The 13,223-nt window shown below is 39.5% G+C and overlaps 1 protein-coding gene across 1 annotated transcript in view; it reads right to left on the bottom strand.

Annotated features, from left to right (window-relative positions):
* Nucleotides 1–13,223, bottom strand: part of LOC125234873 (E3 ubiquitin-protein ligase AMFR-like) — a 43,437-nt gene that overhangs the window by 25,315 nt on the left and 4,899 nt on the right. Inside the window, exon 2 of the mRNA XM_048141294.1 lies at nt 7,311–7,568. Within this exon, the coding sequence (XP_047997251.1) occupies nt 7,311–7,568 (258 nt within the window). The remainder of the gene's footprint in view (nt 1–7,310; nt 7,569–13,223) is intronic.

The raw sequence follows: 13,223 nt of genomic DNA, 5'->3' as shown, positions 1-13,223 counted from the left end.
TTGTTACACCACGTAACGTTGGTCAGTACCCACCTTTACAAAAAAAAACAAAGTTATAGTATTATCAAATGGGGATGGGGACCAAGACATATTATTGCTACATCAGCTACATCCAGCCCGTCTAGGTGTGTACAGGTGCTAGACTAGTTCGTTACGCAATGTTTTTATCTTCCTCGAGTTTCGGCGGAACCTGTTTGAACAACTGTATGCAAATTTCACGTTCGTTGTGAACTCGATGAGCTAACTTAGGTACCTACATATGTATGATATCACTTTTTTCTGTGTTTTTAACACAGAACTAAATCAAGATAGAAGGAAAAAGTGTATCTACTTCGCGTGCGGAAAAGTTAAATAGCGAGTAACATTGTTCGCCGCGCACGACAGTCTGCTCCCGACCGCTGCCCGCGCGTGACATGCAGTGAAAAATACAAAATGGGTCAGTGTTCGTTAATTAACTGTTCAAACACCACCAATAAAAGCAAGGGTGTTAAGCAAACTGTTTCCTATCATCGGTAAGTACCATTTATCCTAAAATATTTTTTATTAAATAAAAAACACGATTTTCCTATTTCTATCATCAAAACATTAGCTGACGTACGGCCGTCAAACTAGTTTTCCATTGCGGCTTTCATTTGACGAGTCCGACTTGGCGTGCGTTTAAAACAAGCGATATAAAAAAACCGGCCAAGAGCGTGTCGGGCCACGCTCAGTGTAGGGTTCCGTAGTTTTTCGTATTTTTCTCAAAAACTACTGAACCTATCAAGTTCAAAACAATTTTCCTAGAAAGTCTTTATAAAGTTCTACTTTTATGATTTTTTTCATATTTTTTAAACATATGGTTCAAAAGTTAGAGGGGGGGGGGACGCACTTTTTTTTCCTTTAGGAGCGATTATTTCCGAAAATATTAATATTATCAAAAAACGATCTTAGTAAATCCTTATTCATTTTTAAATACCTATCCAACAATATATCACACATTGGGGTTGGAATGAAAAAAAATATCAGCCCCCACTTTACATGTAGGGGGGGTACCCTAATAAAACATTTTTTTCCATTTTTTATTTTTGCACTTTGTTGGCGTGATTGATATACATATTGGTACCAAATTTCAGCTTTCTAGTGCTTACGGTTACTGAGATTATCCGCGGACGGACGGACGGACGGACGGACGGACGGACGGACGGACGGACGGACGGACAGACGGACGGACGGACGGACGGACGGACGGACGGACAGACAGACATGGCGAAACTATAAGGGTTCCTAGTTGACTACGGAACCCTAAAAATAGGCTATTCAAACTGTCGAGACAAAGTGAAGGTAGATTTGTTATTTTGTTCGTCGAACTCACGTCGAACTTAAGAATAGTGGTGCACCACGGAACTATATCGTCATGTACGCTGCGATTACATTATTCGATTTAAATAGATTTTGCGAAGCAGTGGAAATTATAATTATGTGTTTATATTCTTATGAAACTATACATATAAAGTACGAGTGAAAAGTAAATTTAACTTAAAAATAGGTAACAGTTACAGTATTAACGTTGAATTTGTGGTCGGCAGAAAAACAAATAAGTACAAACATAATACGCTTTATATTTATTATGAATAAAAATAACTCTAAAAATGTTGTAATTGTTAATTATCCATACTACTATTATAAATGGAAAGTGTGTGTGTGTCTGTTTGTTTGTCCGCCTTTCACGGCAAAACGGATAGATGAATTGTCTTGATTTTTTAAGTGGAGATAGTTGAAGGGATGGAGAGTGACATAGGCTACTTTTTGTTTTTTTCTAACGCGAGCGAAGCGGCGGGCAAAAGCTAGTATTTATCTAAATATATAAAAGAAGAAGCTGACTGACTGACTGACTGACTGACTGACTGACTGACTGACTGACTGACATATCAACGCACAGCCGAAACCGCTGGTCCTAGAGATTTCAAATTTGGCACGTAGGTTCCTTATATAGTGTAGAGGAGCACTAAGAAAGGATTTTCCAAAATTCACCTCCTAAGGGGGTCAAATGGGGGTTCAAAGTTTGTATGGGGAAACAAGATTAGTTTGACTATTTTATTCGAAACTTCACAGGAAGATTCCTTAAGACATATGACTGAATACGTGTTTCAGGTTTTTTGAAAATTTAACCCCTAAAAGGGTGAAAAGGGGGTGATAAAGTCAAAAAATCAATATGGGTATCGTTTTTATGGTTTATCGGGTCGCTGATCACGATAAATACAACGTTTTTAAAATCTAACGAGGCGGAAGTGAAATACCTTCTCCCCTGTTGTGGTGCAATGGGGTTTAAATATCAAAAAAATATATAAAAGAAGATATTGACTGACTGACTGACATATCAACGCACAGCTGAAACCGCTGGTCCTAGAGATGTCAAATTTGGCACGTAGGTTTTTTATATAGTGTAGAGGAGCACTAAGAAAGGATTTTTCAAAATTCGCCTCCTAAGGGGGTCAAATGGGGGTTCAAAGTTTGTAAGGGGAAACAATGTTAGTTTCACTGTTTTATTCGAAACTTCACAGGAGGGATCCTAAAAACATATGACTAAAGACGTGTTTCAGGTTTTTTGTAAATCTAACCCCTAAAAGGGTGAAAAGGGGGTGATAAAGTTAAGCAACGGACATTATCCCGTCTAGCTAATGTTCCTCGGCCAGATTCAGCTTTGTTCCAGTTCCGTCCTATCTCACCGCAAGAGATTCTTGCCATTCTTCGTACCATAAAAACTAAAGCTGTTGGTGAAGATGGCCTCAGCTTGGCCATGATCATGCTGGTAGCGGATATTATTGCGCCAGTCCTAGCCGGTATAATAAATTTTTCTCTTTCTTCTGGCTCTTTCCCTACGTCTTGGAAACTTGCGCATGTGATTCCGCTACCAAAGGTCTCATGTCCTACTTCTTTTTCTCAGTATCGCCCAATTTCTATTCTTCCAATCCTCTCTAAAGTTATTGAACACTTTGTCAACAATCTTCTCTCTTCTTTTCTTAACAGATACAATCTCTTTAATCCTTTTCAATCTGGTTTCCGTCCTGGGCACAGTACTGTTTCTGCTTTAGTCAAATTAACTGACGACTTCCGATTCAATATAGAAAACAAGGAGCTTACGGCTTTGGTCCTCCTGGATTTCAGTAGTGCTTTCAACTCTGTGGATTTTGATATACTGTTAGCTATTCTTCGTAATTTAAATCTGTCTCCTTCAACTCTTTCCTGGTTTCGTGGTTATCTTTTTGGAAGACGCCAGCGTGTCAAGGTCGAAGACACAGCTTCCTCGTGGCGTGAACTATCTACAGGGGTCCCACAGGGCGGGGTGCTATCCCCTCTACTTTTCTCGCTTTTCATTGATGGGATAACCAAATCTCTAGTCTCCTCTTATCACCTCTATGCAGATGATTTACAAATCTATTCGGCGGCAAGCATTGAGAACTTAGAGTTTTTAATAAGACAAATCAACCAGGATCTCGACTCCATCTGCAACTGGGCATCTTCTTTTGGTCTTATGGTCAACGCAAAGAAGTCGCAAGCGATTTTGATTGGGAGTCCTCACCTCATCTCCAGGTTGTCAGAAGTGACAGTGCCTAAAATCTTCTTTAATGGAACACACATTCCTTTCTCTCCTACCGTCAAGAACTTAGGCATTGTCATCGACCAGACTCTCTCTTGGGTACCCCACATCACTGAAACTAGCAGGAAATTATTTGCTTCTGTGCACTCTCTTCGACGTCTCCAAAGTTTCCTTCCGATCCACACAAAAGTTATGCTTGCACAATCTCTTCTGATTCCACTTCTGGACTATGCGGATATCGCACTCGTGGATCTCACTGAAGAATTACTTGATAAGCTCGAACGGCTGCAAAATGTGTGCATTAGATACGTTTTTGGCCTTCGAAAATTTGACCACGTCTCTGCTTTCCGCTCCCAGCTTAAGTGGCTACCCATCCGTCGTCGTAGGGACATCCATATTCTGTCTCTTCTTTATAATGTTTTGTTTTCTCCATCGTCCCCTCCTTATCTCTCAGAACGTTTTACATTTTTGGCAGATGGCAGTGGGCACCGGCTTCGTTCCAGTGCGAATCTCACTCTAGGTATCCCACCCCACAAACATCGGTCATATAATAATTCGTTTACGGTGTACTCGGTCAAACTGTGGAATACTTTACCACCTCCTCTTCGACAGTGTCAATCGGTCGCATCGCTGAAGGCGAATCTAAAGAAACTGTGGCTATCGGACGAAAACTGAGACAGGGATTGTATGCGGTTTTGTAAGTAGTATATATATATATTATATTTATTAAATATTTATTGATTATTTATATATTTATTAATATATACTGCGTGTTAGACTAAGGAATGAAAAATGTATTGTTATTATTTTGTAGTTTTTGTATTATGTGGATGTCTACCGTCTCAAACTCTCCCTCAAATGCTCAAAGGTTAACTGGAAGAGATCCCTTAAAGGGATAAGTTCGCCTTTGTACTGAAACTTTTTATTTTTAATATTATGTGCTGTATTATTTTTCTGTACAATAAAGTGTTTACTTACTTACTTACTTATAAAGTAAAAAAAACAATATGGGTATCGTTTTTATGATTAATCGGGTCGCTGATCACGATAAATACAACGCTTTTAAAATCTAACGAGGCGGAAGTGAAATATCTTCTCCCCTGTTATAGTGCAATGGGGTTTAAATATCAAAAAATATATAAAAGAAGAAACTGACTGACTGACTAACTGACATATTAACACACAGCCGAAACCGCTGGTCCTAGAAATTTCAAATTTGGCACATAGGTTCCTTATATGGCGTAGAGGAGCACTAAGAAAGGATTTTTAAAATTCTCCTCTTAAAAGGGTGAAATGGGGGTTCAAAGTTTGTATGGGGACACAAGATTAGTTTGACTATTTTATTCGAAACTTCACTGGAGGATTCCTAAAGACATATGACTAAATACATGTTTCATGTTTTTTGAAAATTTGACCCCTAAAGGGGTGCAAAAGGGGTAAAGTCAAAAACACAATATGGGTATCGTTTTTATGGTTTATCGGGTCGCTGATCACGATAAATACAACGATTTTAAAATCTAATGAGGTGGAAAGGGATAGGGATAGGGATAGCGATAGCGATAGGGATAGGGATAGGGATAGGGATAGGGATATAGGGATGGGGGTAGGGGTAGGGGTAGGGATAGGGATAGGGGGAGGAACGGGGACAGGGACGGGACGGGGACGGGGTCGGGGACAAGGATAGAGATAGGGCCGGGGATAAGAATAGGGATTGGGGTCGGAATAATCGGTCGGCAATCGATATCTAGGCAGTGTAAAATGCAGGTGGCTCAGTGGAAAGGGATTAGTAAGTAGGCATCGGCGAGTATCCTGCATCCGTAATAACTATTACATTCAATGTGCTGTAAGAAGATCGATGTTTGCTTGCCTTTCATATGTTTACGTTTGCACTAAGTATAAGCAAAATTGTAAGCGATAAATGCAAGGAAGTACTTTTTACCCTACCGACCATAGCGTCGAGATACTGGCTATGTGGGTTGTATGAAGTTTCCCCAGTATAAATATTTATATAGGTAAAATACATACATATTCGTACCTACTACCTACGCTGTGTAACAATTCTACAATCATTGCAAGAATTTCATTTAAAACAATAGTAATATGTGTAAGGTACAGTCAGCCAAAAAGCAGTGTAAGGTTCTTGGCTGACCGTACAGCAAATAGATCAGTTACAATGGCCCCCCAGTCGAGAATTGCCCCGCTTTACCTTAATCGAAATAATCGCGGACAGATGTACCTACAAAGAAACCTACGGATCCAAATGAAAATTTTATTTTTTGTAAACGTTTCAATAAGAATACTTTTATTACGCGGGCGAAGCCGCGGGTAAAAGCTAGTATATTACTAAAAGTTGTAACAAATAACATGAGGATAATTCTGTGAGTACATGGTCGATTTTATTAAAAATATTACGAAATATTAACTAGTATTAATACCTACCTACTAAAATCTTTGTTCCTGGCCTTAGGCAAATTATTGCATATACCTACTAGTGAATTGTTTGTCATCACACGAATACAGGTATATACTTACTTCATTTCACAACGAAGATGAACATCCGATATTTTTAACTTCGGCGAGCAGCCCGCACGCAATATTTTTAAATCGTTTCCACGCGGGTTACGCGGCGACAACGTTCCCATCACTAAAGTACACTCGTGACGTCATAGGCTCGACACAAAACGTTACACGCTCGGTTTCGCTGTTAATCGCCGAGCATTTTCCTTCTATCTTGATTTAGTTCTGTGGTTTTTAAGTTTTTTGTATTGAATGAGATTTACAAACATTGAAGCTAGTTATGTGATGTGATGATTAGTTAGTTTATACATATGCACCTTGAGACAGCCGTTGGTAGTATATAATTTTCTAGAAAGCGTACTTAGTGTTAGGATTGATGGGTAATAGTTATTTGTTATACAAAGGTGCAAAGTTGTATTTTAACGCCGAGTGTGAATTTTTTAACACACGAGAAGTAAAATACATTTGCACCCGAGTGTAACACAAAACTTTTCCCCTCACTATAGCGAGGAAACTACAACGCAAAAAGCGCGTTTATCACTGCTTTCAGTAGTTCCACAGGTGGTAAATCATCCTGATCACTATTAGATTCACTCACTTTTATCAATTTTAAAGCAGAAAAAATGATTATATTCAAAGTCAAATTACTTTATCCACTAGTGAATAAAATGCGTTTTTACCCGCTGGTATTAAAGGACAGAACACGTGTTTCCGAGCTAGTGAGGGGAAAAAGATATTTCTGTCGTGTAGATAACTCATTTGATACTCACGACCTATCAAAATAATATTTACGCAGCAGACATCAACCAGATGCGTACGGATCACGTGTGGACCATGCGGAGACAAACGCCAGCCACTGTATATGAGAGGTGTAGATGAAGTTACTAAACACACAACACTCACGTATTCAAACCGGTCCTTGCACAGCTGCCCCAGCAGGTGCAGGAACCCGACGGCCGTGAACCACGAGCTCCACATGAGCACTTCATCCACAAACTGCACGTCCAGAACTTGTCTCTGATGTGAGTGCACAGCTGCCCCAGCAGGTGCAGGAACCCGACGGCCGTGAACCACGAGCTCCACATGAGCACTTCATCCACAAACTGCACGTCCAGAACTTGTCTCTGATGTGAGCCACCTCGGATACTTGGAGACGAAGACCAGCTATTGTACCTATAGTGTGAGACATGTGAAGTTACAAAAACAAAACACTCACGTATTCGAACCGGTCCTTGCACAGCTGTCCCAGCAGGTGCAGGAAGCCGACGGCCGTGAACCACGAGCTCCACATGAGCACTTCATCCACAAACTGCACGTTCAGCACGCCGAACACGAAGATGAACTTGTAGAACACGTAGTTCCAGAACTTGTCTCGGACTCGGGCAGCCTCGGCCACGCGGAGACGCCCGAAGACGAGGCGTTGGACGCCCCAGCCGAGTAAAGCGAGCAGGCAGTACGACATGTTGATCACCGTCTGAAACAAATGACAGCCTACATTATAGAAACATATAAGGATCAGATACAGATGGATAATTTTCTTTTAAATTACGTCATCTTCTGCTGAAGATTATATGAAATGGCTTCTAATATACTGTATATGTATAGTAGTCGCCAAACACAGTTTTTAATTTCTCAGAGGGTTATAAAGTTCTACTTTTGTGAGTTTTTTTCATATTTTTTAAACATATGGTTCAAAAGTTAGAGGGGGGGGGGGGACACACAGTTTTCCTTTAGGAGCGATTATTTCCAAAAATATTAATATTATCAAAAAACCATTTTAGTAAACCCTTATTTATTTTTAAATACCTATCCAACAATACATATATCACACGTTGGTGTTGGAATGAAAAAGAAAATCAGTCCCCACTTTACATGTAGGCCCCCCTACATGTAAAGTGAGGACTGATGAGGGTACATCAGTATTCAGTCCCCACTTTACATGTAGGGGGGCCTACATGTAAAAAAATTTTTTCCACTTTTTATTTTACCACTTTGTCGGCGTGATTGATATACATATTGGTACCAAATTTCAGCTTTCTAGTGCTAACGGTTACTGAGATTATCCGCGGACGGACGGACAGACGGACAGACTGACATGGCGAAACTATAAGGGTTCCTAGTTGACTACGGAACCCTAAAAATATCATTCTGACATAATTTTCATTCTTCAATAAACCAACGGTCAGGAAACGTGTATATCAAGGAAAAGTGACAATACAAAATACGTTGTCAATGTAGTTATGCAGTAAGGTCACAGGTAATCGTTACGATTATCATCAGACTATAGTCTGTAAAACCTATAATTCCCACGTTTAATCGTGTCATGTCTTATCCTTGAAACTTGACATACATATTACTCATCACTTCAATTAGAAAACAAGGGAGCAATGGAAGGCAAACAAATGTTGCAACTTAAGAATGCAATCCATTCATTCCATGTTTTGTGTCGGAAAAGCCGAGGAACTGCACACCAAACAGAGTGCATCAAAAAAAAGCCTAAGTCACAGTATAATAAAAAGTATACTATCGTACAGTATGGCCACTCCCGCTCCCCACTGAAAGTGCCGCTCACCTCCTCTCAGTTACCGCCTGTAAAAAACGCGAACAGTCGACCTGTCATATTTCACTCATACAAGCACAGTACGCGTTCACCTACACGAGCTTAGACTGTGTGCTAGGAACGCGCTTCTTTCATATATTTGATCGCCAGTTTCCGAGATGTGCCTAAGTGGCCACTTTTCTTTCCGTGTACGACAAATATTTCAGGTTATAATTACTTGTTTTTGCCTGATTACGTAAAAGTATTCTTTAAAAATATTTTTTGCGGTTTATAAGTCATAATAAAATATAATGATTTTTTTTTTCGGTTAATTGGACAGTAAGAAATAATATAAGACAAACTTTAAAAAAAGGGTCAAGTAGCCTATTATACAATCGTTTCACACGTACACAATGCTTTCTTTTTAATGTCGGGGAAAACAAAAGGTTCGTCACCCCCACTTTCTACGGTTGCAACTTGCAACAGCATGCGTATTTGCGTAAGATTAGGGTTATCAATTTTATCGTATTTATGCATTATTTATTATTTATATGCTACATATATTATTCTGTCTGGCTACAGTCGCCATCAGATATTTTATTTACGTCCAACGTGTTATAAAAATCTGAAAAAATACTCTAAAGACAAGCGTGTTTAGATATTTTTGAGTACCCTATCCGCTCCGATATATTGACGACGACAGTAATATGCGTGGAATTTACCGCTCGCGGCAGGTAGATAGTGAAAGTAATGACTAACTAGTTTAAGTATCGTCTCTTCGCGAGTCTAGGTTTTACTTCCTCATCCCTTCGCTAGGAAGTGTACACTGTAAATTACATTGTAGTGGGTCTAAAGTGTGTAGTAGTAGTAGTAAACTATTTACTGTACAAAAAACAAAAACACACTAATTACAGTGAAGAAGAGTGTAGTGTGTCAAAAGGTCACAAGCTGAACAAACTTACAGTAGTTACAGTCATAGGGCTTCTTAATTGATATTGTAGGTTGTAGGATCCTTGGCGTAATGTCCAACTGTGTTTTGTGTCTGTGTGTGTAAGTGTATGTGGATGTGCTTACAGTCCTTACAGACATGGAAAAATATAAACGTATACAAAAGAACCTCATAAATAATTTCTATACTTCTCATGGGACTAAAATGATACTTGTTTCTCGACTCCACGCAAAAATCTAAATAACACATGGCAGACTATAAATGCACCATATGTACCATATGTTGCAGCCATTCATGTTGTTGAACACTTCATTAATCTAAACTTTATGCCGAAAACCATACGATCTTACAAATCACCCGTTTGAGAGTTCTAGTTCTAGCAGCATTGAGCTTTGGTCGATTTTGTGCGATCGAAACAAGTCATTACATTCAGTCAGCTGTTGGTGAGTTAATCTCATTAGTCCGCTTAATAAAGTGTTGTATAGGTTAATGAGCGAGGCGGGTCATCGCCCCGGCTTGATTCGCGAAACATCTGCATCGTCATTACTTGACTAATGGTCCATAAACTTGATTGTAACTACCTATATGTAAGTAAACAGATACGAGGTAGGTCAACCAATTGCCGTGAGACTGCGTTTCTACAGAAACTATAAACGTGCTGAAATTAGCAAGCAGGATTGCTGCTCATCTACATCTCTGCTTCACCTACTATCTCCACGAAGTCAAACTATCTGTGTCTGACTCTAACCAATTTATTGATGACGTCTGGTTCTGGCACTTCTTCTTCAGTCGTTCCTTCAATGCTGAGGATAGTGAGTTCGTGACATCATGCTATTCTGTTGAGGACTAGGTAGGTGGTGGAGGAAATGTGTACGTAGCAGCAGCGGCTGGTCCATACCAGCCGATTCCCGCCGGCTTGCCTAAAATTGATTACTAGTAAAGTACCTAATGTTAAGGTAGGTTTCTTTTTGCTCAGTGTTGCCTAGCAGACATTTTCACCAGCCGCCACTGGTACGTAGATCAACTTTACTGGCCAGTCATTGAGTCGTCAGCAAAGAGGTTGTCAACTTCATGAATAGCTGTGATGTACAGTCCTTTGGGAGATTATCGGTTAAAGTCGAAACCTTGTCCTTGTTGGGATCTTGGGATTTAGAGCGACCTTGACTTATCTAGGGGTTGGGGAGGGTAGCTAAATTAGCTAATGCGTCTATTTGGGCTTACAAGAATTAACACTAAAGGGCTCAATTATTTTATGCTATAGGCGCAGCATGCGTTTAACCATGCATGCGATCACGGGACATATAGAAATGCAATCACCGCAGGCATTATGTCATTTTATTTCCCATTTCATGCTACTCACCTTTCGACGCCAAAATTGAGGTGTGGGTGTGTATCAGGGAATGTTTGGCAAAGCATCAAGCAATGATGAATATTTTTACAATGCAAACATAGTAAGTACAAAAATCGATCGACATATAAAACTATTCGTCGACCAGAGGCTTTGCCAGGAGGAGGCAGAAAGCAAATATATGTGGTCTTTAACAAAATATTAAGTGGTAAATTTATTTTCTGAATAAAAATGTTTAGAGTTTTAAAATGTTCCTTGGCTGGTTACATACTCGTAGAGTCTCGTACGTGATGTTTATTTTAAGTACAAATCGTTGATAGTGAGAGTGATAGAACTGAGAGGACGGGGCCGACCGGTTTATTAACTCACACGTAAACCACTTGCGTGTGTCATTTGAATAACTAATATAGGAAAAATACGTTAATTTAATCAGAAGTAGTTGATATTCTTCATAGATTTTCATCAGCGTCACTACGGGTGTACGAAATTGATACGGAAGGAATTGTACTCCAGTCAGGCCCCGTAGCCGAAACGCCGCAGAAATGTAGTCCGGCTCTGTCGCGCCAATATGCAAGAGCGATAGAGATATATAGCTACGAAAGAGATATTATCATTGTGAGCGTTTTGTGAGCGTTTGTTTGTGCATTCGACTACGCACAGGGATGTTAAACATTTTTTTAAGTAAAAAAAATACAAAAAGTCCGTAATAACCAGAGTTTTAGAAAATTATTGCAGTTTCTGAGTATTGCATTGCATCATGCATGAGCGTGTCACATAGTTTTACGGTCTTCGAAAAGTAACATAACACGTTAAACATGTACTGTATTACTGCAAGTGACTGTATGTAGGAGTATATCTACAATAGGATAGATGTGATGTAATTCGTCCATATTGCTCTCGAGTGTAAAATTAGCATAAGCATTAAAAACTTCACCGGCGAAGCCGAGGAAGCAGCTAATTGAGACGAGGAAGAGAAATCTCCAGTCGTTATTTATAATTTCGCACAACACGAGCGACCTGCGCCTCGATAACAATGACTTTTGATAACAAATCAATTCAATTGCCAAAGTACACGACACGACAGATAGCTGGACAATTTTCGGTTCGTAAAAACCAACTCATCCTCGACTTGTAAGTAACGAAGTATGGCAGCGCCTTTGGCACACTCGTTTCTGGTGGTGGTGGCGCTTCCATACTCTGCCCAACTCTGCCGCTTACTGACTTGGTAAAATCTATTTGTTTTTCTTGGTTGATTGAAAGAGAGTCCGATATTTGACTATTTTTATGCAACGCAGAAGAGATCCGAAATCTACGCAGTATTGACAATATTACGTATATTCTAGCTTCTATTCTTATCGTTGTTGTGTGCCAATTTATATATAGGTGTCCGGCCAGAAATACATTATATTTTCTTGTTTTTGACCTCTAACTTTGAAGAAAAATTCACGTTTTATAGTCTCTATTGGAAAACCGAACTAATGTCTACATAAAGTGTTCTATTTTGCCATTTTGACTACGGAATCATGTTATTCATGTTAGAACTTTGGGAACTTGCTCTTTATAAATATGAACTGACTTTTAATCCATACAGTAGAAAGGTAAGGTCTGTGTGGAAACTGTGGAAGTGTCGTGAATTGTAAGAAAGCCAAACCTAGGAGTCTACAACTCTTAATTGAATGTTGATTGCAGAAAAATAGACCAGAAACAATGTTTATTTGTTTATCATCACTTGCCAACACAATACCTGGAACCATAACGTTGTAAGTGATTCAACAGTAGTTCTGTATTCAAGCATCATTCCACCAAATAAAATAATGCATCATGTGCGTCCTTAGCCACGCAAAGTCGTATATTTCAATAGGATTTGCAGGCAAATACGACGTTTTCACAACAAACAATGCGTTGGCAAAAGACCAGAGGAGTAACCGTGGCAAATTGTGTTCTATTTCTTTTACACAATGATGCCAGGCTAAGGATAGAGCGAGACAACATAACTGCTGATAAGACTCGCGTGATGTGATAGTGTGACGCCGACGCGCAGTGACGTCACAACGTCGTAAGATATAAACAAACTTGAGTCGCGGGCAAATATTTCGGCTCTCCGATTGTTGATATTGGACTATTGTTGCTGTACTAACGTTATCAGCTGTTCAAATGTATGTTATGACGCATTGTATTTATGTATTGATATTTAGACTAGAATGTGAGCTTGATAGTGTGATCTGGATTCTAGATATCGGCAAAATGACTACTGTTGATAGATAAGGAGTTTCTGAACAATGGGGTTCCTTTT

The sequence above is a fragment of the Leguminivora glycinivorella genome, chromosome 16, assembly GCF_023078275.1.
Source record: "Leguminivora glycinivorella isolate SPB_JAAS2020 chromosome 16, LegGlyc_1.1, whole genome shotgun sequence".
Classification (NCBI taxonomy): domain Eukaryota; kingdom Metazoa; phylum Arthropoda; class Insecta; order Lepidoptera; family Tortricidae; genus Leguminivora; species Leguminivora glycinivorella.
This window is presented reverse-complemented; position numbering and strand designations above follow the sequence as displayed.